This window comes from Myodes glareolus, chromosome 12 (assembly GCF_982192425.1).
Source record: "Myodes glareolus chromosome 12, mMyoGla1.1, whole genome shotgun sequence".
Lineage (NCBI taxonomy): Eukaryota > Metazoa > Chordata > Mammalia > Rodentia > Cricetidae > Myodes > Myodes glareolus.
The window spans coordinates 62853147-62878757 of NC_142037.1; the positions used below are offsets into that span (position 1 = coordinate 62853147).

Here is a 25611-nt window from a genome sequence, read left to right on the forward strand (position 1 = left end):
CATAAAGTCTCGATTATGTAGCATCCAGCACCAAGGCAGGCAGTGACCCTTGCCACATGTTCCAGAGGCTCTGTTCACTGACTACCAATCCCGAATAATGACAAATGTCCTTTCAGCCTTTAGGAAGCGGGCGGGGGAAGGAAAACAGAGGGAGAAGAAACTTGAAAAGCAACAGATGAAGATACACAGAGACGGTCAAGTAGTTGAGCACTCAGCCCACCCTCACATTAACTGCAGCTCTAACGCAGCTCTGGGGTCTATTTGACAAACATCCCCCACAGAACCCTCCTGGTCCTGTCCTACCACACACATGCACCCGAATCCAAAGTTTCCAGATTTGGATTGTACCTTTGAAGACATAATGCTGGAAATCAGACTCGGAAATGGCCATTCTCCTGTGAATTTGATAAAGCTTCTAGCAAAACTGTCTATAGTGAGTTAAAATCTAACTTCACATTCGGTGTTTCCATTTGCCTGAAAGATCGCAAAGCTTTCTTTTTTCTTGCATTACCTTTTCCAGGAAAGGAAATTAAACGTTCCAAAAGAAGATTTCTACAGTGAAAGGTAGCAGAACAAGGTACCCTAAGGCACAGCAGCTTGGCATAAGAATCCTTGTGACATAGGCAGATGAAAAAATGCTAATACCTAAGAATCCACGTGACTCAAGGGAAATGAGAAGAAGCAGATGCTGGCTGGAGAGTCTGCTAAGTACCTTAAGAGCATTTGCGATTCTCCCAGAGGATTTGAGTCTGGATCCCGCTACCCACATTGGGTGTCTCCTTGTAGCCTAGAACTCTGGTTCCAAGGATCAGATAGTGTCTTCTGTTCTCTGTGGGCACCTACACACACATACACACATGCACACACACACACACACACACGTGCATGCATGGGTGCACGCACACAAAAGCACACTCCAAAGTGAATTCTAGAAAGCAGATATGAGAAAATCTCGGTGTGCTCCCCATCTGCCCAGAAGAACAGGATTCATTCCTACCAGGAGAGACAACTTCTGTTAATCCGGAGTGACGATGTTGGAACCCACCTAAGCAGCCCTTCCCCTTGTACTACAGTCCCCCACATACCTACCATCTCATAACTTGCCATCCCTAGAAGCTCCAAGTCTTTTCTCTTTGTCTCATTACCTCTCCCAAAACAAAACAAACAAACAAAACCCCTTCTGGTAAGATGCTATCAGTGCTACAAAAGCCTATGTTTCAACTCATTCGGAGCCCCCTATATGGGACTATTCCCCTATGAATGTGCGGCGGATGTGTTCAGGAACCTGTCTTTGCTTTTTTCATGATAGCCTCCCTGCTGTCAGCTAAGATAACAGGGTCTCAGCCAGTGAACCTAAGGGATAATGAAAGGAAAATGGTTTTGTCCTCACCCTCTAACAGGGGCACTAGAGAGACACAGAGCAGAGGTCCAATGTGTGATACTGATAAACTCACACGCTTGCAGTCCAAGGCCTTAACGATCCCCAAACCAACAACCACTCCACAGTGTGGGGGCTGTGAGGAGGAGGTTGGAGCCTGAATCTGGACGGGGCCCCTCTCCTTGGTTGGTTCTTTATCAGATTAATCATATAATGACCAGAGCTTCTTTACTGTATCCTTCCATTCTTGTAAGAAGGTCTTCCTGCCATTCCGGAATTCCTGGGAGTACACAAACAGCTCAGACCCTGCTGCATCCTCACACCTGCCATTGAACCCGGAAGCTCACAGGAAGCTCTGTGCCCCTCCCTGACTGTATTCACAGTGCTATGACATTTTCTTCTGGTTTGGTCAGATGCCGTTCTATTCGAAAAGACATTTTTGCCCAGGTATTTCTTCACCTCCAGAATACTGTTACCATAAAAGTGGCCAGTGGATACTTTCTTGTGCCAGCATTAGTGGCCAGTGGATGCTTTCTTGTGCCAGCATTATGCAGAGGAAAATTCTACTTAAAAAATCTTAAGCTCACTTTCCTCAGTAACAGACACTGGCTCAGGAGCTGTGGGTCATGGCCATTGCCTTCCAGAACCTACCGCGTGGAGCTAGATCTAATTCCACAGAGGAAGTTCAAGTCTTGCCATCACTGATAGATTTTAACTGCCTATTTGATGAATAGCTTTAACTGATTGGAGCATTTGCTAACCCACTGCACACATTCACAGCTCTCAACCCCTATGCGCACCATTTGAGGCTCTAACGGAAGCCACAGACAAACAAGTGATGACCTTGACATTGGATTCTACAAATGATCCCCAACTTCTATTTTGAGGAGAGCAAATATCTCCTGCCCCTTCTCACCACTGCTAGGCGAGTAGTTAAACTCTCTGACTTTTTCATAGTCGATATTTCACAACCAAGTATCAACCATTCATCACTTCACGAGGAGTAGATGCTGGGTGATTCATGGCTTCCTCCTCACAGCTGATTTATCCACACACCAGAGTCACAGTGTTTACCTAAGGAAGATTCAAGGCAGTATAGATCATAGACATGTTAGCTAGCGCCCGGCCAAACAAGTTTATGCAGGGGATCTATCAGTACTCCTGTTAGAATCAATTTAGAAATGTCTTCATCTTCTCCTGTGTCGGATTTCATCGATAAAGGACACGGTGGCTCATCTCTCTGTTTTTCTGACTAACAATATGTCTTTACTCCAGTGTTTTCTGCTCTGGGATCGATTATCTTCCTTTGTTTTAGCAGCACAGAGATTCAAACCCAGAATGTGTGAGTGTGCTAGGCAAGAGGTCTAGCACTGGGCTGTAGCCTCAGGTTTTGGAACTGATTTTAAGTATTGGCCTTCCTATATATTTCCCCTCAGTAGCATGCCTCTCCAGGTGCTCTTCAATAATGGTGATAAGTGAGTCTGATGAACACAGCACCATGAATACATGTCCTCAGAGTATCGTCAACATCGCATTACAGAATCTCAGCTTGTCACGCATGTCTGTGAGCCTGAATATGATACCAGCATCACGGCCCAGGAAGCAGTTGGGAAAGTATCAGGACTTAAAAGCACTCTTTCTCCCTCTCTCTCTGTCACACACACACACACACACACACACCCCTCCCCTAGAAGACAGCCCTCTGAGGATAGAAACCTTGCTTTATTTATCTTTCTAATCTAGTGCTTGTAACAGTGCCTGGGACATAAATAAGTGTTGTTAAATAAACATGAGTTGAATTTTCCCAGGTCTAGTAGTAAAAGCCCTTTTGGATATTTTCATGGATTACTTATTTAGAGATAAAAGTAGTTTAAACGCATCAACCAACTGACATGCTACAAATTCTGTAGGAACAAATTCCCTTTACCTCTTACATAGAAAGAAAAAGGTAGAGGAAGAAAATATATTATTTATTCAGTGTTTCCCATTCAGCCCTCTGAGCAAAGGGGCAGAAACCGGACCTCAGGGCTGACAGCATTCTCTAGGATCTTTGGCTCATGTTGCTAGCTGGAGTATCTCATGTTTCCTTTTCAGTGAGTAAAGTTTCTTCGGTATAATGTGCCTTCATCTAAGAAGGAGCGCAAATCCTATGAACTCCAAACTGGACTCTAGCTTCTTCCTTGTTTTTTATTCTGTATCTCCTGGCTTTGCTAGTCTCTCACCATTCAAAGTCTAACAGGGGAGAGCATGCTTTAATGCCTGAGAGTGGCTATCCAGGGTGCCCAGCCTTTGGGTAGCCAAATAAAAAGCTTCCTCCTCTGGGCTCTGTTTCCCTCTCTGTAAAAAAGCAGAGCATAAGATTTCACAAGAGCACCAGGCTATTGTGAGGGCTAATTAGACTTAATGAAGGCAAACTGATCAGGTAGTAGTCAAAGAGCCATTTGTATTCCTCAAATATAATCCTGGTTTAGGAATTAAATTAATATGAAGTGGAATCTTTGGCACTCATCTTCCCACATTACAAAAAAAAAAACCCAACCATATTTTCTGATCAAAATCCTGTTCTAAGCGTAATCTAAAAAAGTAAAACAGAGATCTATGAATTATTAGCCATTTTTGAAGTAACATAATGGTACCTGGCTCAATTCCTTCATTTTTCTTTATTTCTTTTATCTTCCTTTCCATGATGCCTTATGAATTGAAAGGCTAATTTTGTGCAGTAATATAAAGGAGCAGAATTTGAACCGATATTAATCTATTTTCTTGGTTTCACATAGAACACTTTTGAAGTCCTTTAAGTTGTCTCTTCAAAGAATCATTTATAACATGTGGTTGAAATAACTTCCTGGCATTTCTGGGCAGTCCCACTTAGGTTTGTGTTCAAGAAGTTGCCAATGAAAGACCTTTGCATTGCTCCCTACCCCCCCCCCCCCAAAGTCAATAGATATTTAAGGTTAAAGCTGAAGGGGAGGGCATCTAAATACTAATATATTTTCTTTATTAATTTTACAATAATTGCAATTTGTTAATAAGTTAATAAATAGATTAATTAACTAAAATTTTTCATTGGAAGCTGAACCTAACACCTAAAAGATGTCTAGGTTAAATAAGGCACACTTTGAAAAGGAAGCACTGTTTTTAAAGATGAGTCAGGCAATCTTGGGAAGTTGGATACATCTGTAAGGGGAAAGATGCTGCCCAGAGCCTTTTTGGTGAACGAACAGTTCTAACTAAAAGGAACCCTGTCAGAGTTTCCTTGCTGGCTTATTCCAGGCTAGTCTGGGATCCATGGGACACTGCTTCTCGAAACCAAACAAAATGTGCGCAACAATAAAAGATAACGGATATTCCCAACTTAACTTGCGTACTCACCAAGCAAATTTCTGGTTATTCATTCGGTTTCCCCGGACCCTGGATACTGGGGATGGATGGACCCTGTCAACAGACAAACGGAAGTCAGGGATTGAGAAAACATAATTTTGATCGCACATGGGAAGGCAGAAAGTATCTACTCCATCAATAAACAAATGAGGTTCATTTGTTCTCTTGTGAACTTGACCATCTCTTAGTAAACAGATGCAATTAAATTCCTCTGTCCCCAACCCGTAGGCTTCTTTCTTTATCTCTCCCAAGGTAGCAAGGCATCCCGTGTCAACTGTAAGGGTCCCGAGTGCAGTACCGCTGGTTTCAATGAACAGATGTACTCCTGCAAAAGACACGGTTACTGAAGATGTAATCCTGGCCTGGGGGTAAGAGTGCGTAAAATAGCATGGAGGCCATGATACCTGCCCTCATAGAGCCCTCTTATGTCTGTTGCCATAGAAACTGCACAAAGAGACAGTTAAATGGCTACACTTTCACTCGATTTCTAAATGTTAAAGTCAAGAAAACAGCAGGACTTCATTCAAGTGGCCAGCAATGGGCTGTGTGTAAACAGCGCAGGATGGAGGGGTGAACGGATATTTCCAGGAGACAGGCTTTCTAAAATTTACTAAAATGTATGCTCTCTATCTGAGTTGAGGAAGGAGTGAATTCAGAACTTTAGCAGGTAACAGAAATAAATATAGAGTTCTCCAAGCTTCCGAGGTTGGAGTCACGCAGGGTTTGAATTTAAAGCCTTCCAGGTGCTGCTGGTATCCTCTAACTGGGGCCAGTGGCTGGACACCCTCCGCTTTGAGAGTTACCAACTGGCCAAGGAAGCAGTTTGGCTACTTCAGCTGCCTAGCGCCTCCCTTCTTGCTTTGGACTGCTTGCCTGGGAGTCCTGATCTAGCCATTCCTTTAGTTCAGATCGTCATCACTCTTCACACATTGCTTTTATTCACAGGGAGGGAGGAAAGGAGGAAGGATGAAGGAAGGAAACAGAATTATCTTAATTGGTCCAAAGGCCCTGTGAAAACCAGCAGCCCGAGGTCCATCCGCACCCCAGCCCCTCACTGCGACTCAATGAAAAATCACATCAAAATAGATAGAGCAAGCCAGCCTTTTGGGGGGTGGGGGTGGGGGTGGGGGCGGGAGCGCCATCTTTCCCGAACCTGAGTTGGGTTGCACTTTGTAGCTGATTTCCTCTACCACCCCTTATTAGCATTCTTTTTCTCACAGCCTTCTCAGCGGTGGCTGCAGCTGAGTTGCTCAGCACAGATTTTCCGCTCTGCATGGGGGAGGGGGTGATAATTATGCAGAAAGATGGAGGGAGGCCAGGCAGCCCCTCTGCTGAACCGCCTCATTCAAGAGCGGCCCACTTCCTGCTGTTCTGCAGCTACAAGGATCACCTGTTGGTCTTGGCATCTGTCCAAGCTGGGGCCTGGCGGAAATGACAGCGTCAGCTAGAAATGAAAGCCAGCTCCTATTCCAGTACCTCAAGATACATACTTATCTCTCTCTCATATGTGTATGCACACACACACACACACACACACACACACACACACACACACACACATAAGACTTACATAAAAGGAAACAAAATTCATTTTCCCCTGCCTTCTTCAAACAAAATCCTCAAGATGAACATTTGAGTTAAAAAAAAAAATTACTCCCTAGATGATCAGATAAGGCCACAGACCAAATGGAAGCTGCAGGAGACCACCAGGAACTCAACCCGGCTCCTCGCTGAGGCACTGGTCCTTAGAGTTAAGTACATTTTCAGAAGTCGTTTGTTCCAAGGATTCGCTCTCTATAGCACGCCAAGTCCTTTAACCCTTAACCTCTTTACCGCACCCTCCTTAAGCATAACCGTACCCGGGATTTGTGTCTTCCATATGATCAACTCTAGCAGCTACTATAACAGCTGAAGTTGAAGGATCACAGTGTCTTAGCGCCGCTCATTTCACACCCCAGGCGCACATAGGCAAGAGGCACTGGGCTTCAGCATTCCCTAATTACAAAACATTCTAGACACTGGTGTCTTGGAGAAAAAAAATCGGTGAGCCTATATTAAAAAAAATTCTCAATACATGGTTCCCTTCATGGTTTAGTAAATTTAGGGGGGAAATTCAAAAACAAAAAAAAAAAACTTCTGATAAACTGTATGAGCAAATAGCTGGAACAGTTCTTAAACTCAAACTAGGAGTGGAGAAATATTTTCTTCCTCTGAGGGTACTTACTTCGCCCCAAAATGCAGACAACGATTACATGCCAGCTATCATTTAAATTTTTATTTCTTCAAAAGGACATGCCGCGTTCCGGGGAGTTCCATTTTTAAAGGGCAGCGCCTCTGCCTGCTACCAGCCTCTTTCCACATATAGCAGCCAGGCAGGTAGCAGAGTCAAACACCCAGTAGTATAAACGCCTGTCTAATCTGCATGTCATGCATTATTCATGACCCTCTGATTTCTGCACCTGCATCTAGGCAGGAAGCTTGCTGGGCACATTCATTATCCTTCGCGCAGCCTCCTCATCCAGGCTCCATTACTCCTGAGCCACTTTGTTCTGTAACTAAGGGTTCCAGGCCTCGGTGCTAACTGCTGGATGTGAGGAGAAAAGGACGCACCAGGCTGAAGCGAAGGATGATCTTGATGTTGTGTAACACAGCGGATCTGACAAGGTTCTCCACGGAGACGGATTGCTATGTGGGCTATTACGGCTCACGCGGGGTGATTTACATTGCGCGGAAGAGACGGAAGTGGCACCACCGAGGCCCTGTGCACCAATTGTTCTATTTATACATACTGACTCATCTGGGACGGCAGCCTGTTTATAATTTCACTTTTTTTTTTAACTTTCTTGCTACATTTGAAACTTTTTGATATCTTACCATAAAGACGACCCTTTCTTCTTTGGGTGCAAGTACTGAGCCGGCTTCCCAGATCCTGTATTATTATGACTGGTGGAGTTGAGAGAACACGACAGTCTGCTTTTGAGTGTCTCCAGGGAGTTACACCAATGACTGGAAGGAAGAGGTGGGATGTGGTCTGGGTCCTGGACACACATTCTGAACGACCGAGGAGTTTCTGAAGTGTCACGCTGTCCCACCCACCTACCAGGCACAGAAGGAGAGCTATGGCAACTTGTGGCAGCAAGTAGAAGAGAGGCCAAGCCAGGCAGGGTGCAAACTGTATAACCAGCTTTCGTGGGGTTAGAGCACAGCGCCGCCAGCTAAGGACAGTGCCATCCAAGGCAAGTCGCAGCATTGATCCCTACCTCAGTATCCTCAGCTATGGAAGGGACATGGTATAGATATGGAAGCCACACGCAGGACCACAGTCTGGAGGGTGTAAGGGGGATGAAACAGTCCCACTGTCCAGTCTCATCACAGCCACCATAGTGTCACATGGCCCTATGACCTGGTCAGCAAACATACTGTGTTGTCGTCGGCATCAACATTTATCACATACAACCATGTACAGTGCACAGCATCTGACAGCCATGGGCACCGACCGTCACACTGTTATAGTTACTTTAGAGGAGACTACCCCTGCTCGTGCTTTAAAACAAACCAAAAGTCACCATGTTCTCATCAGTACTGCGGATTGAAACCAGGACCTTGTACACGCTAGCCAAATACTCTACCACTAAGATCCATACCCAGCTCCACTCTGACACACGTCACCACGCATCCGGCATCTCATTCACCAGGTCCCCTGGCTCAGACATCCATGCCATGCCTATTTTCAGATCTGGGGGTTGAGTTGCTGTCTTCAAATCCCAGTGTCCGAATTTGTCCACCTGCACTTGGCCACTTTCTTGACTCATCAGCGGTGACCATCTCCTAAACTTTCTTCTTTCTCCTGTGCCCAGTTTGCCAACCTGAACCCCTAGTGTGTCTGGGGCCTCCTTTCTATGTTCTTCTCTCTCCCTTGTGGATGCGTATTCTGTTGTAAGTTGAACATGTTTCCAGCATGGCTACGGTCACCATCTCACCACCTACACAGGGACTGGATCAGGTCGGCCTTGCTGGGTTACACTCTACCAATCAGTCACTCTTTTACCATGCCATTCTGCCCAATCACATTCCCAAGGAGGTGTCCATGTGGCATGAAACCTAAGCATAAAAGTGCAGACTCTATAAACCTAGCTTCCTGAAGAGTCGCCTGGTGCAGAAGTCTTAGATCAAATCAGTATGCCATGCTTGTTTCTGGCTAACTTATGTTTTGCTATATGAATCCCATCCAGCCCACAAATCCTCTCCCTGGGTAAGAAAAGGGATACCTACCCCAACCACTCTAATTACCTTCAGGCCTGGATCAGACAGGGTTTCTCAGTCCCACTCTTTCCCTGAGAGGACAGAAGGAAGGGGTTACCTCAAGAAATGTGGTGTGACTAACAAGGCTGCCCTATGTAAGACAACTTGCTTCCTATTGACAAAACAGGATAAGCTCTACACACCAGGGAAATCTGAAAACAAAACACAAGAAAACAAAATCCAACCAATCAACTAAATGAGCACACTGAATGTCCGGTTCATGTGCCCTGTATCAGAGACACTGCTTCCTATTGAGAACGTCAGACTAAACTACTTCACAGACCAAGAACATTTTCTGATAGGCTGCCACCCTATGTGTGTGATTATATATTTGATAACTCTTAAAAATTATTACATACTTATGCTTGCTACTCTATTTATTTTTCTGTTATGTTGCAGGCCATACTTTCATCGACGAACTAAGCAAATGCTACAAAAGTCCTTTTAATAATTCATTTTACTGCTTTGTTGAGGACTTAGAAATAATTGCACAGTTATTATTAAATATCAACATGTTCTTATGCAAAACATGTGAAAGATAATTTAGAAATGATTTAGAATTGGATTTGCTCTAATTCATACAGTGACAGCATTGGTAACAAATTCTCATAAGCATTCAGGCTAGTCCAGGTGTTATTCTAATAAATACACTACACCTGGGCAAATAATGAGAATGCAAATCATCAAATGAACTGGGTCCTTTTTATTCTTAGCAAAAAATTGATATCTATGATTAGATGACCACTAGAAATATCATATACCAAAGGGTATGAGAGATCTCAGCGGTATGGATTTCATGAATAGGTGTGAGCCCCTGGTTTGTATTTTCACACCACTAAACAGAACCAAAAATTTTATGTACAAGCACATATGTATACATATTTATGTATATATACAATGCTTTTCTAGTTAGTATACAAAACAGATTATTCCATTATGACAATGTCATCCATACATATGTTGTCACTGCACCAACATTTATTTTTTAATGTTCCTTTGAGGACATTTTTTACATCCTTTCCTATGCAAGTATATTATTACTTTTGGAGGCACAGGGTGAGCTGAATCACCACATGGAATTAATGTTGTAATCATTGTTTTCCATGTTTACTGTAATACTTATTTGGATGCTACAGACACTTAGGTGGGTTATGGTAAACAGTGTAAAAAGTATAGCCTGGGCTGGAGAGATGGCTAAGTCAGTAAAGGTCCTGACACAAAAGCATGGGCGCCTAAGTTCACATCCCCAGAAATCCAATAAAATTTGGGTGTGGCAGCATGCTCAAGGGACCTCAGTACTGAAAGGCAGAGATGGGTGGACCCTATCCACAGTTAAGTCTATGGTCTTCAGGTTCAGGGAGAGAGTCTGTCTCAAAAAGTAAGTTGAAGAATAAGAGAGGAACACATCTGATATTGGACTCTGACCTCCACATACACACTCAAACGTGATATGCACCCGTAAACACATGACATGCCACGTGCATCTAACACACCAAGAAGAAATACAGCGAAAGGAATGATGAAGTTCATTTCTGCTGCCTATTCACAGAGGCTGCGGATCTCACAAGAGAACATTTGAGACTGAGTGTTCCTCCGCACACCTCTGGGATCATGTGTAGTTGATGTGTGCTCCTCAGAGGTTACCCACAACATGTTCCTAGTTCTCACATGATGGGGGTACACTCCAGATGCTGAATGAAGGGTACATTGTGATGCACACTTCATTCATATTGTCTGTCTCTCCAACTCCACACGAATGCTTCAAGGAGGCATTCCTCTCATCGTTCATAATTGTGTCTTCACTACCTTGCACCACATAGACACTCAACAAGAAGCAGTTGTATGGGGAGCACTGCTTTCCTAACAAATTCTAACTTCTACTGTAAAAGAACAAAGGCTGTACTTGTGTAAGCCACCAGTGCACCCTTGGGACTTGGCACACACAATGTCCAAGTACACACTAACAAACGAAGACACAAAGTTTTCCATTTTAAATGTGATCTATTTCACGGACTTACTGAACATTTATCTTCATATCTAGAACATCAGTAAATAAGTAATGAGTTCTGTCCGGCAGGCATTGCTTAGTGGCAGCCCTGGCGAGGTGCTGGCACTGAGGGCAGCGACTGACAGACTAGCGGAGGCCAACAAGTAGCTGCCAGAGGACTGAAGGCACAGGAATGAGGAGGAGTTCCAAAGTCATAGGAGCAAAGAGAGAATTGCTTTGAAGTGTAAACCTCCAAGGTTGCATGAGGAAAAAACAGGATCGATGGAAAGAACAATCCCCAGAGACAGAACGGGACAGGGGTAGAAGGACACTGAGAGAAGAGGTCACCTCAACAAGGAAACTGAAGTTGTGAGGTGGATAATTTCGCCTTGTCAAAGAGGGTGTTTAGAGACATTTGGGACCAGAATGTGAAGATGACATTAGAATATAGATGCTCCAGTAAATGCCGAAAGCATTAGGAGTTAGGACAGGGAGCTGTAGGATATCAACTTTGCCTCTCTTGCACACAGCTACGAAAGGACCCTTTATTGCTTTGATTTAGCCATCACATACTGGACATCATTTACTTATACCTAAAGGTAAATATTAACGGAGCATTTCCTGGACCAGGCAGTGTCTTAGGCCTCTAAATGGATGAGAGATGCCTACGTGCTGTGACAGCGGGTAGGACGTGGGAGGTGCTCTTGACTTTGACAAGAACCCAGGTTTCAGGCTGCCCATCCTACAAAGTGAGCACACAGAGACGACAGGCCACACTGGACCCTGTGTTGAGCAGCGGCAGGGACAGTTAAACCACTGAGGGGACAGGAATAAAGCTATGGAGAAGACAGAGACAGTTTCTAGCCGACAGATGAGGGGAGGTCTAAAGGATACATTTTGCAGCTACAAAAAGAGGGAAAAGGAGTTCCTTCTAGCGACACGGAAATTCCCTGAAAGGTGGAAACAGACAACCGGAACTGTGTACTGGTGGAGAAAGCTAGGTTAAGGGAGCTGGCAGGCCTAGAGGGGCCGCAGATTATGGGTCTTGTGTAGTATGCTAAATACTTGACTTAAAAGAATTAGAGGACGGCTACCAACGGATTTTGTGATTAGATATGCTACACTCAGGTTTATAAACAAGAAAAATCATCTTGGCAGCGGTGCCGAGCATGGCCTCGGGGGAGCGTGTGACTCATGAAGACCATTTGGAAGCTAAAGTAATAATGCCTCAGACGGCAGAGGGGAACAGTGGTGGGCAGCGGAAGGAAGAGGAGGATGAATGCGTAATAAGCTAAGATTAACACCAGGTGTGCTGTTTCACACCTGCGATCAGAGTTCACAGCAGCGGCGGAGGCTGAAGGATTGCAAGCTTGAGATTGGGCTCGGCTCTCTGGTGAGTTTAAGAATAGCCTGAACTGTGTAGGAAGACGTGTCTTGAAAATGTCAAGCATGGAGATGTGGTTGGCTAGCCTATACGAGACTCAGCCTATACGACCCTCAACACAACACACACGCCACCCCCATACACACACACTTACAACCAACAAAACAGAAAAAGAAAGAGAAGTCAAGTAAACCAACTATGGGGTATATCCATTATAACTCGCTGTGTGGGAGTGTGGACCAGGCTACTGCAGTGTGATGTGGTTTCACCATAGACTATGGGCCCAAGAACTGAGAGCGTGTGCTGTTTGTAAAAACTCTGAGGATAGAGGGCTAATGCAGGGCTACGAGACAGCCTGTGTGGACTGGCTGCGAGGAACCCCTGCGTGATTTCATGGGTGCGATATAATCTAAAAGGAGATTCTCCTCTTCCTCCCCCACCTGCGAACTGGAAGGGTACCGTCAAGATACTCCTGTTGTTCCCCAGCATCCTCTACAGCATTACATCATCTCCTGGACAGCTACAACTAGATTTAGATGTTAATCATAAAGGGTTCAGTAAAACCTTGTGCAAACACACACACACACACACACACACACACACAGCATTTTCTGAGATTTGGTCTAAGTGCAAGAGACACAGGTCAAGGTGTGGCACTGTAAGAAAGTTAAGGTAACAATGTATAGGCAGCACCTAAGGATCATCTAGGAGAAGTGGTGGAAGAAGCTGACACGTGCAATAAAGGAGAATTCTAGATTTAAAGATTTCACAAGGATGGCACAGGGCACTTGCTGGGCCTGCAGGAAGAATTGAGTTAGAAGCCCCCTTATCCACATGGAAAAGCAACATTCCATGTTTCTGTAATCCGAGAACACTGACAGATGGGAGAATCTGTCACTGAGAAAGGAGAATCCCCAGAAGCTCATTGCCAGCTACCCTGGTGCACCCTGATGGCAACGGCCATCAACTAAGAGAGACCCTGCCTCAAAGAGGCAGAAGATGAAGGATGGACCTCAAGATTATCCTCTGATCTCCAGATACGTACTGGGCATGAGTGTTCATGCTCACGTGTGAGTGCATACGCACACTCGTGCACACACCCACCCACCCACACACACATACACACACATTTTAAGTAAAGACATATTCACAGTGAGTTTCTGTCAGAGACACATATAGGATAGATTTGAGCAGCAAATGCTGAGAAAGAAGTGGATATGTGAGCATTCTTGCCATATAAAAGTACTGCAATCGTCATGGAGGCCCAGTTAGGGTAGAGGAACAATACAACAGGCCCAGTGTGCCGGTGGGAATAAAAATTCCCCGCCCCTGCAGACCTACAGGAAGTGGCATTATTGGAAGCATGGCTGTGTTGTAGTAGATGTAGCCTTGTTGGAGGGAGTGTGTCATAGGGGGTGGGCTTTGAGGTTTCAGAAGCTCAAGCCAGACCTACTGGCTCACTCTCTCTTTCGGCTGCTTGAAGATCCAGCTAGAGAATTTTCTTATCTACTCTCTAGCACCATGTCTGCCCGTGTGCTGTCACGCTTCCTGCCATGCTGATGATGGACTAGACCTCTGAACTATATAAATCAGCTCCAATTAAAGGCTTTACATTATAACAGATGCTGTGGTCACGGCATATCTTCACAGCAATAAAGTCCAGAAGACACCCAGCATCCCAGGAAATGTGACATCCGGGAACTCGTGAGGAGAAGTTGTTATTTCAATACTCAACTTTGTCATCTCACAGGTCCATTTCAGGTCCAACCCAAAGAGCGGTAGGAAATGATGCTCACCTGGTCTTTATCAGGTGCCATTCAAACCAAACCAAGGAGAAAAAAAAGGAACACTGAGTTCATATTGAGTCTGTCAATAAGTCCAGAAACCCAGCAGAGGTCACTGAGGGGATACCTCTTAGTCTTCCCAGTCACCAGAAGGTGCCTGTGTCTCTGGTGCAACCTGTGTTCTACAAATCCCCCATTTCTACAGCTAAATCATTGTTTTAGCCCACCCCTCTCAACAACACTTTCTTGAAAACCACCCTGGCAATTCATTTCCATAGTATGAGCATAGTGACTTACATCAACATATCTATCTATACCTATATCTAACCATCTTTATCTATATCGATATATTTTTTATCTTTTGAGATTATATATATATATCCTTCCACCCTTCCTCTTCCTCACTCCATATCCTCCCCCTATATACACATCCTAGCATTCTTTCAATCTCATGGTCTTTTTAAAAATTAATTGTTGTTATATACATACACAGGAGACATATAGATCTCCAAATATATATATATAATGTCATATGCTCACTATGTATAATGTGACTTGTACATATATGTTTTTAGCATGCCTAGTTGTCTGTGTAGAGTTGAGGCCTTGAGAGCTTTTCTCCTTCTGCACTAACAAGTCTACTGGTATCAATCTTGTTATCTCAGCTTCTGGTATTACTAGGAGACACAATCTCATAGCAAACTCCCAGTTTCTCTGGATCTTATGATCTTCCTGCCCTATCTGCTACAATGATGCCTAAGTCTTAGGTACAGGAACTGTATTCTAGATGTATCCATTGGAAATGGAATCTACAGCTCTGCATTTTGATTCACTGGGGTTTTCTGAAACTGTCTCCGTCTTTTGCAGAAAGAAGCTTCCTGAAAGAGAGGTGAGGATGACGCTCACCTGTGAGTATAAGGACAAATATTCAGAATACTATTAGGGTTGAGTAAAGTGTAGGTTCTCCTCCAAGATTCATGACTTCACTAACCCCAGGGAGCTGGAGAAGTTTCCAACACCGGGCATAACTTTCTTTCTGTTGAACAGGTCTTAAGTCCATCAAAAGAGACACTTGTTAGCACCAAGGTATGCATTCCACTCTGCACCCTTAGAATTAATTACGCAATGCTGGTCATTGTTGTGACATAGGCATCATAACTGGGTAAAACTGTTAATTTTTTCATTCCTTGTCAGCTTGCATGGCACCTCAGGGAGGTGACATAGTTACATTTTTTTAAGGGAAAAATTATTTTTATTCTCTTGTTCCTTTAGTAATTTTCAGTGCTCTTGCAATACACCCAAGTCCCAACCTTGCCTAAAAGTCTGTTCAGGCCCTTATCCACTTCTCCCGCGCTCTCTTCCCTGCTACTCTGCCTTTCATTCTCAGATCCACAGGCCCTGGCCATATGTTTCTTTTCTGCACTCCAGTGCCTCTGCACAAGGGGTGCCTCTTACTCAGTAACTTCCTTCACCCTTCTTAATCCTCAGAAAGGTAGACATCCTTTCTGAGGGCATCCGAGCTTCTCGCTCTTCAGCTCTTCAGCTCAGCTCCCCTTCTGTCTTCCCAACTCCTCCCACGAGTTACCTAACTATCACAGACCCTACCAACTCCATCCTTCAGAACATTCACGCTTGTCATAGTCCATGTATGCAATTGCTGGATGGGAATGACTTTTTTTCTCAGCTCATACTGCTTATGTAGTACTATGCCCTATGTCCTAGTATGGAGTAGACTCACATTCAAGAATTGCTCACCCAGTGAAAAATAAACATGGCAAGTCACAATGGGTCCCTTTTCATTTTTCTATTTATTTCTTGTAACAATGTATAAAAATAAGTCAAAGTATAAGTGTTTGTATTCACATAGGTCAATTTATGGATTGTACATGCTATATAATAAACAGGGTGGACGAGAAGGTGAATCAAAGTGATATGACCCAAAGGAAAGGTTTGGATTAGTGAGAAATGGTTTCCTTGAACCTGACTAAGCTCATACCTGGCACCTGTGCCCAGGGGCCACACTCAGCATATACACACACACATACATAGAATTCAGATGAGGTCTGTAGTTAGGTAACTGCTGAGGCAGTTATAATTTCCTGCTTTGGATAACTCGGGGTATACAATATATCAAGTTTAGGGAAATTGAGCAATGAGTATATGCTAACTGTTATGTTCCTTGAAACTTTGAAATTCTAAAGTATCACTGAAGAAAGTTTTTTTTTTATATGCCATGTGTTTGTTGGGATAAGGGACTAATATAACTCTTCTAGGAATAATTTCTTACATATTTATCTCAGTGATCCATCTTTTTCATTTTTCTCAACAGCTTGTACCATAAATAACATTGATTATATGTATGCTTATGAATATATTGGATATGTATATAAAATAATACAATAGTATATGTACTCTCTTTAATAATAAATTAATCAATCATATTATACTACATTCATGATTTTGTGTGTAGTGCAGAATAGCTAAAGTCATGCTACAGATTAGTAGGGAAAATAAAGTAGAACAAAAAGGGATGAAGCCATTTTTAAAGGTTAAAAATAATAATGCTGAGGGTTGGAGGAAGGAATTTTAGATTGTATCTAGTGAGTAACTCAAACTACATTATGGAACTGACCTTCATCTAGGTCACACAGTTCTGAAATTCCTGCCCTGCCCTGAGACAAACTGATAATTCCTTCAATTTTCCACTTGACTTTGCATGTGCATAATGCCTGACATTATTTTTCAGTGTTTTGTATATGGTGCATTAAGATTCCAGGCTTTTATTCTATGAGCTGAAATACTTTGATTAGCCATTAGTGCAGATTGAGTTGGAGAAAGTTCGTGAATTGGCAGACACCCTGGCTGGTAGTTATTCCATTACTCACTAGCACTGCCTTTCCTTCATGGGGGCATCCTGTGGGTTAAGAGGAGCAGGTAGTGGGCGAACTACTCCAGATGAGTTTGCTGTCTGACTGCATTAATTCTGAGAGGCCTCATTTGGGCTTAAAGAAGATCAAACAAAGTAGATAATTCTGGCATTTTGTGAGTGCAAATTGCAACCTATTCGAATTCAGCATTCCTTCAAAAAGGGGTAAAGCAATATTTTTTTTCCTTTGAGTAGGACATAATTTTATATCATTTGGTTCCCAGATATAATAGAAATGATATAAGCTGGATGCTAAAGATAAATCATCTCCACTGGGGGAAAATAGAGTTTACATTTTGCTTCCAATAAAATCTCAACGGCTATAAACCCCCAATATGGCAATTAAATGTAATAATTCCCTTTATTTATGTGTTTACAAAATGGGTTTTGCCTGTGTGTATGTTGTGCGTATTTATGCGTATGGAAATCTGATTCCTGGCTTAGTCTTATTTAAGTGAATTCGAAACAAATCAAAGGGAAAAGCATTGAGGAGTTGGATTCAGTGCTGAGTCACAGAACTCAGAGCCATACAAACTGCTTTGACAGCCTTGTTGCTGTCCATACTGGCAGTCAGGCTGCCTGGATTTCCTCTAAGGTAAAGCTGCTACCACCTTAAATACCCACAAAACGCAGAGAGGCACCTTAGTATCAGAACTTGGTGTCTGATGTTAGGAGCTGCCAAACACCTCAGTCACCTCCCATTCCCCACCCACAGGGCCTAAGGTGTATGTGAAAATTGGCCAGGAATATACATGGAAAACCACAGGTTAGTCCATCAACAGGATGGAATAAACCCCGGTGAACTCCACACATGTCTCCAAAATGAGACAGGATTTTAACCAGTGAGCAACACTGCTAAGTCAGACAAATTTACCACGTCCTGCTGTGCTGGGCTTCCTACACATACGCATGCTTCCCACTCTGCTTGGTGCAGCTTAATCCAAAGAGGATGGATCTGTCTTCAGGAAAAACATCCTGGATTTTATCTTACTAACCAAGTGACTAAGACAGAGTGATTAATGATTAACACTTTCTACGGGTCACTGCATCCAGTTCTGGTTGCTGATGAAGCACACTCTCACTGATATAATTAAAGGAAAACTAAACAGGAAGGAACTGATTAAAACAGATGAGACTGCTTTGCCCAATACACCCACCAATCAGATTATGTAACATTAATCTAATTAATATGAGTCTTGACCTTAAAAATGACAACAGTTCATTTGTGTGAATCCATGATAACAGATAACGGTTTAAGAAAGGATAAACAAACATAAAGTTCAGAATATGTGGTTTTCTCAATAGTTGGTTCCAGGTAGTAGATAACCCAACAGGTAAGAACCAGTAGAAGGATGGCTAGAGATAAGAGGACGGATAACTACATCAGTTTCTTAAAGGGCAGGTTGTGACCCCATCCGGTTCAAGCAACTGAACGAGAAGGGTTGAAAAACACACAAGCAACAGTGAAAGACAACTCTGAGTACTTCAGAAGGGCAGGAGAGAAAAATGTCCCTTTAAGCTGATGGTGTGAGCTTAGCGCTGGGAATCATAGCATGCAGTTCTGATTGGACATGGGCAGACATCTAGGTGTTCTACTTGATGTGGCATTCCCCTCTGTGTACTGTGAATATCTTTTATTACCATTGGATAATGAATAAAGCTGTTTCAGCCAACAGCTTAGTAGAGAAAAGCCAGGCAGCCAATCAGAACAGAGATATATAGAGAAAATAGGCAGAGTCAGAGAGGTACCATGTAGCAGCCAAAAGAGGCAGAGGTCATGGAGCTGCCCAAGAAACCATGAGCATCATGGTAAAATATAAAATAATAGAAATGGGTTAATTTAAGATGTAAGAGTTAGTTGATAAGAAGCCTGAGCTAATAGGCCAAACAGTGCCGGAATTAACAGAGTTTCTGTGTGATTGCTCAGGTCTGGGTGGCTGGGAAATGAATGAGAAGTCTCCATCTCCATCTGCTGAAGAATGCATCAAGAACAAAAGAGGAAAAAGAGAAACTTGTGAACACCTTAAAATGAAGTCATGTGAAGATGCAGTCCAGCAGTGTTAATGGCTGTGATGACCACAGACGAAGATTTTGGGGTGTTCTCTCCAGGGTGTACATGCCACTAGAAAATTCTGTAATATGAGGCAAGGATTCGGTAGCAATCGCTGTGCAGGTGACGAGGCAAGTAAGCTGGGGTCAGGAGCTCACACAGGCAGTCTAATAATGGAGGAGTCAAGGAAATTGTGCAAGCAATGATAAGTCTCCAAACGCACAGTGGCCAAAAATTAGTTCAAACTCAAACCTGTAATGAACACAAAGTGTTTCTGGCAGCCTTCTTCTGTGCTGCACCATGCGAATTTCCTGCAGCCTTGGCTCTGGACAAACAGCATGCAGTTTGCATACCACATGCCAGCATGCCACATCACACAAGTGAAAAGTACCCAATGCGCCCAGGCTCAGAGTCCACAAAGACTGCGGTCTGTTATGAACTGCAGTGCTTGCACTACAGACACAGTATTCTTGTGCTGTAGAAACAATGATTTGATTGTGAGAAACAAAGATTTTTATAGAATTTCCTACTGTCATTCATTGAAAGTAAATCTCAACTTTGGTATTTTGAATTTTATGATGTGAGAATTTTTCACTTAAAAAATTACGATTTGAGTTACTGGCTTGAGTTTCTCATATAGTCAAATGAATTTTGATTTGGGATCAGGATAGAATTTATAGAATTTCTAAAACAGCCCAAACACACTTCTGACATTTTGTGTTCCATATTTATGTCAAGTGGTGTTCTCAGCATTGGTGATAATAAAATCAAAACATGGATCAACTCTGAAAAATGTAAAAGATGCTCTACATTCTGTAGTATCAAACATTTGGCCAAGATTTAATTCTTTATGTAAAAATAAAGATGCACATATCTTAGTTAGCTTTAGCTCTCAACAGGATACAGTCCAGGGTTATTCGTGTGAGTGTTATTTGGGGTGTTGCATGGATCAGATTGACCTGTGGGCGTGTCTATATGAGGTCAAACTCACTATGGGCAAGGCAATGCCTGGGCAGTGGTCTTGACTTTTATAAAAAATAGGTTGCTGGACACTAGTCTTAAGGGGGACAATAAGCAACATTTCTTCAGAGCTTCTGCTTTAGTTCCCGCCCTAATGGGCGGTTACCTGTATTGGCTATGGTGTTTATCACAGCAATAGAAGGCAAACTAGGGCATCTATAACATTAGTATGAAAGTAGAATTTGGTCTTTAAGAAATAGTAAAGTTGAGGGTCATCTAGGTTGTTTCCAGGTTCTGGGTATTGCAAATAATGCTGCTGTGAACACAGTTGAGCAAATGCTCTTGTGGTATGAGCATCTTTTGGGTATATGCTCAAGAGTGATATGGCTGGGTCCTGAGGTAGGTTGATTCCCAATTTCCTGAGAAACTGTCATACTAATTTCCAGAGTGGTTGTACACGTTTGCATTCCCACCAGCCATGGGTGAGTGTTCCCCTTACTCCATATCCACTCCAGTATAAGCTATCATTGGTGTTTTTGATCTTAGCCATTCCGGCAGGTGTAAGAGGGTATCTCAGAGATGGTTTGATTTGCATTTTTCTAATGGCTAAAGATGTCGATATTTTCTTACGTGTCTTTCACCATTTGAGAGTCTTCTGTTGAGAATTCTCCATTTAGTTCTGTACCCCATTTTAATTGGGTTATTTGAAATTTTGATGTCTAATTTCTTGAGTTCTTTATTTATAATCTGTCTGATGTGGGCTTGGTGAAGATTTTTCCCCATTAAGTAGGTTGCCTTTTTTTTTTTTATTGACTGTGTCCTTTGCCTTACAGAAGCTCCTCAGTTTCAGGAGGTCCCACTTATTTATTGTTGCTCTCAGTGTCTGTGAAACTGATGTTAAATTTATGAAGTGGTCTCCTGTGCCCATGCATTGAAGGCTACTTCTGCTTTCTCTTCTATCAGGTTCAATATTGTCAGATTTATATTGAGGTCTTTAATCCATTTGGATTTGAGTTTTGCACATGGTGATAGATACGGATATATCATGAATGCTAGTAAGTAGGGGTGAAGCTTCTTGTTAAGCATTAGCTTGACTTTTCCACATTCGACGACAAAAGTTATGTGGTGTCTTCAGCAACAGAGTCTTATGGTCAGGTTGTAGAACCAATAGCATTGACAACATGCTGTAATGTGTATGTGTCTTGGAGTAGTCTATAGGACCATTTTGGTCAATAACTCAACAGGATATATATCCCATTTCTGGTACTTGAGGTTTTATTTGGCAGCATATGGGGCTTTGTCTCCCCATTATATGGTAATTCCATTTAAATCTCTTTTACTAATTTAGGAAGCTTCTAGACTAGTAGGATTCCATTTGGCTTCTCAAAAGGCTTTTAATGTTTTTTTTGTCCCACCCCATATTCCCTCCTTAAATAATCCTCCTATTCTCTTACTCTATTTATCCCCTTATAACACTGGATTCTATGTTTTTTTCTTAGGAAGATGCCCTTCTCCCCAGTGGTGCTTATGCTCCACCTAACCTATATAGATATTCTAAGTAAAACACACATTTTTTAGAGCTTAAATACTAACATCCATTTGTAAAAGAAAACATGCAATATTTTTCTTTCTGAGTCTGGGTTACCTTATTCAGAATGATTGTTTCTAGCTTCCTCTATTTACTTACAAATTTCATGATTTTACTTTTATTAAAAGCTAAGTAATATTCCATTGTGTAAATGCACCACTGATTCATCTAGTCAGTTCCCAATTTCTGACTATTATGAATAGAATACTAATGAACAAGGATGAGCACGTGTTTCCATAGGAAGAGGTAGAGACTTCTAGGCAAATGCCCAAGAACACTGTAGCTGGATTTTGTGGTAAATCTATTTTCATCTTTTTGACGAACTAAAATGACAACTATATGAATTCTTATTGTTTAGTTCTTTTTGCTTTGGACAAAAAGAAATAATATTCTTCATGAGTTGCTGAAATACATACAGAAATGTAAAAATAAGAAAACTTAAATTTGGACTGACTAAAAAGTCTCTTTTTATCTATAAAATAAACAATAACACTCTTAAACCACAGGGGAAAAATTTTATATTGGTAAGTGCTAAACAGCTATATCAGAATTTAAAAACAATACTAAAATTAAAAAAGAATCAGTTGATTCTTTCTGTTTTGCATTCCTATCCTGGTAAATTAAGAAAGTAAATAATAAGTGCCAGTTAATTATACAAGTGAAAAAATTATACCTCAGTGCTCAGAATGACTGAAGCATTTCTTACTTTCTGCCAGGTCTAGAACTATATATTGGGGATTCTTAGATACCTAAGATATTATCCCTGCTTGACTAACTTTCAAGATATAGATTTCAAATGTCAGGAAATTTTAGGAAGAGCTAGAAGGTGCTTTAGTAGGAGCAGACAGACACGGCAGCTCCCTGCTGTCATAGTACATAGAATGCAGAGGCAGGAGGATAAAAAGCTACCCTGGATTATATTTTGAGTTCTAGACCACACAGTAACATAGAAGAACACTGTCTCAAAAAACAAACAAATAAAACAACAACGATGTAGACCAGACAGCCTCAGTTCAAATCCAGGTTCTACTACTTCTGGCCTCCATTGGATATGAAGTCTACTCAGTTATGTTTCAACTTCCCCTCTTTACAATGGGGAATTACTCCCTTATTCAGAAAAAGGCCTAGAGTGCTGTGGTATACAAGTCTTAGTTTGACAGTCTTGTCTTCACCTATAAGAGTTTCCATGGTGTAGTTGTGCCTTCTGCTTCTTGTTACCCCATGACTCTGCTCCTGGCTTCCTTATGAGTCAAGAACAATAATAGGCAAGACATCCTATGTACCTCTCCATCCTGTCGTTGACTGGGCTAACCACTAAGAGGCTCCAATGAAGACTGTTTCAATACAGCTAGCTACACACACACACACACACACACACACACACACACACACACACGGAAATTCACTACAAAATGTTTTCATGCTTCGTTTTAGAAAAAACTAACCAACGTGTTGCAACACACCGCTAAATAGATAGCAAACTTCGACCACAGCAGCGATCTCCCTTAGCATTCTGCAGGAATGCCAGATTACAGATAAGACTGTCTGCTGATTGGAGGAAGGCCCTTGAGGTTGCACTGTGGCTTCAGTCGTAAGTCTGCACATTTTCCTATTTGAGGCTGATTATGTATCCAGTGAGTAACTGGCAAGGGAGTCAAGGATGTTTATTAACTTTCTGTCTGAAGCTTTAATTTGCTATCTTCTAATCAGAGCCGTGTTGACAAAAGCGTCATCAAATTGTCCAGGGAAAAACAAGAGGGTCAGTCAGGCTGATTTACAGTGGTTTGAATGCAGAGCCGAAGAGTGGAGGCCTTGAAATCCTCTGCGGCTCACACATGAGTCATTACGCAAGCCTCCCCCCTTGCTAGAAACTTTACACCAAGCTGAGCGCGTCTTGGACATATTACTGTCTAGCTTCTTTATGTAAATCACCTCAGGGGCTGAATGGCAGAACACTTCCCTTTTCCTGATATTAATTACTGGAGAGTGGCAGCTTTGTTTCATGAAGGTCTGTGTGGCTGTCCCTTGTACTAGGCTACAGCCATGCAATCTGGAACCAGAGTTGTCCACTATTATTATATTATATAATCGTGCCTACATTTTCATCTCAACATTTTCATATCTTGAGTGTGTTGCTCTGTCAGCTGAATACTGGTCCACCATAGACATGTTCTCATCCCTGCCTGTCAGGCTAAGTTTCTGGGGGAATACTTTCGCTAACTCTAATCCAACCCCAACATCATCATCCTGCAAAACACTGTTGACTGCACTGAATGTCTCAATGGCAGCCTTTTTAGTTGGCATCAACATTATTATTTTCGAAAAGAAGTGATTGATTTAAATGATTTCTGTTATTAAGTTGTTTTTTTTTTTTGGTCTTCAGAAACATAAAGAATAAAAGAGATCAAGCCAAACAAAGCTTTCTATTATAGTCATAACCCAAGTTGCTTTCATGACTGAGCTTCTGAAGCGGTCTACGTGAGCCCGTATCTGCTTCCATCTCCCTACATCACTATTTCCCTCCCCTTTCCTTCCCACCCTGTTAGCACTGCTCGGTTAACTCTAAAGTAATGTGACATTTACTTCAGTCCTCATTTTAATTCAGTATAGACCTATCTTCAATAAACTAGTTTTCTTGATTCACTCAGAGCTAAAACCAACAGTTTTGGGGGTTCCTGTCTCCATTGTCTCATTCTTTTACCGGCTGGCCAGCATCTAAGACAGCCACCACCTCCCTCTTTAGCTCCTGATTTTTTTTTTTAATGTTTATTCTTCTTAGGTACTCTTTGAGGTGCTGGTCTCTCCCAAAGTCGTATCTTTGGCTCAAATTTCGCACAACTTCTAATTTTTTACTTTCAGCCCCTTACCCAGTTGGATATCTTACTCTCTGTTCAAACTTAGCCTGTCTTAGACGCAAATTTGTCTTACATCCCCAGAGACTGTCACAACTACAGTTGAATCTGTGTGTGAGCAAGCTGTCATCGAGCTAAAGCCTATAAAGTCTGTTGGGCATGTGACAGAGGGGATGTGCAAGAAGGAGGTCTTCCAGGACGAGTGACAGCAGAGGCTAGTCTTACTGGGGCAGCTGGGAAGAGAGAGTGGTGTCACGTTCTGTCTGGAATTTCCACTGCTGAGCAGGGAAAGGAAGAGGCGTTGTGCCAGCTGTGTGATTTGACTTCTCTGGTTGGCACAGTAATATTACATAACTCACGCTTCCATAAATTTTAAGAGAAGATTCTATTATCTGTAAAGTATGAACCATAAAACATTTGGCTCAACTATTTCCCTCATTTAATTCCTCACGTTCTGTTCCTGACCCAAGAGTGCCACAAGATGCTGCCTTTTGTAAAAATCTTCCCTTACTGTCCTGTGTTTTCCACTGTAGGTCTTGAGTTCCGTCACCTCGCCTAGGGAAACACCATTCTGATTGGTTCTCTGACGAAAAGCACAGAATGAGCTTCATGGCAGATATAAACACAGCCTTCATTGCCTGGGGGAAAAAAAAACTAGCCTTTCTCATTCGCTCTTCTAAACACATCAGTACAGTACTATGCCAGGGAATGTGTTTTCACACACAGTCACACACAGACACACAGACACACACAGACACAGACACACACACACACACACACACACACACACACACACACACACCAAATCTCTGTAATTTCATTCTTGAAGATTCTAAACACACCAAATCTCTGCAGTTCTCATTCTTGAAGAGTCTAAACTTTAAAGTCCACCTGTAACAACTACAAGTATACACTAACTTAATTGAGCACCTAGTATTTATGCAGATATTGAACTGGGTACCCTCTTATCTCATTCCTGAAACAACCACATGACTGCCCTGAGAAAAATCAAATATATC

At 42.4% G+C, this 25611-nt stretch overlaps 1 protein-coding gene across 4 annotated transcripts in view; it reads right to left on the reverse strand.

Annotated features, from left to right (window-relative positions):
* Klf12 (KLF transcription factor 12) overlaps positions 1 to 25611 on the reverse strand; it is a 411445-nt gene that overhangs the window by 73647 nt on the left and 312187 nt on the right. For all 4 annotated transcript variants that reach the window (XM_048422240.3, XM_048422239.3, XM_087912267.1 and 1 more), the window contains one exon: positions 4751 to 4813. In XM_048422240.3, the coding sequence (XP_048278197.1) occupies positions 4751 to 4813 (63 nt within the window). The remainder of the gene's footprint in view (positions 1 to 4750; positions 4814 to 25611) is intronic.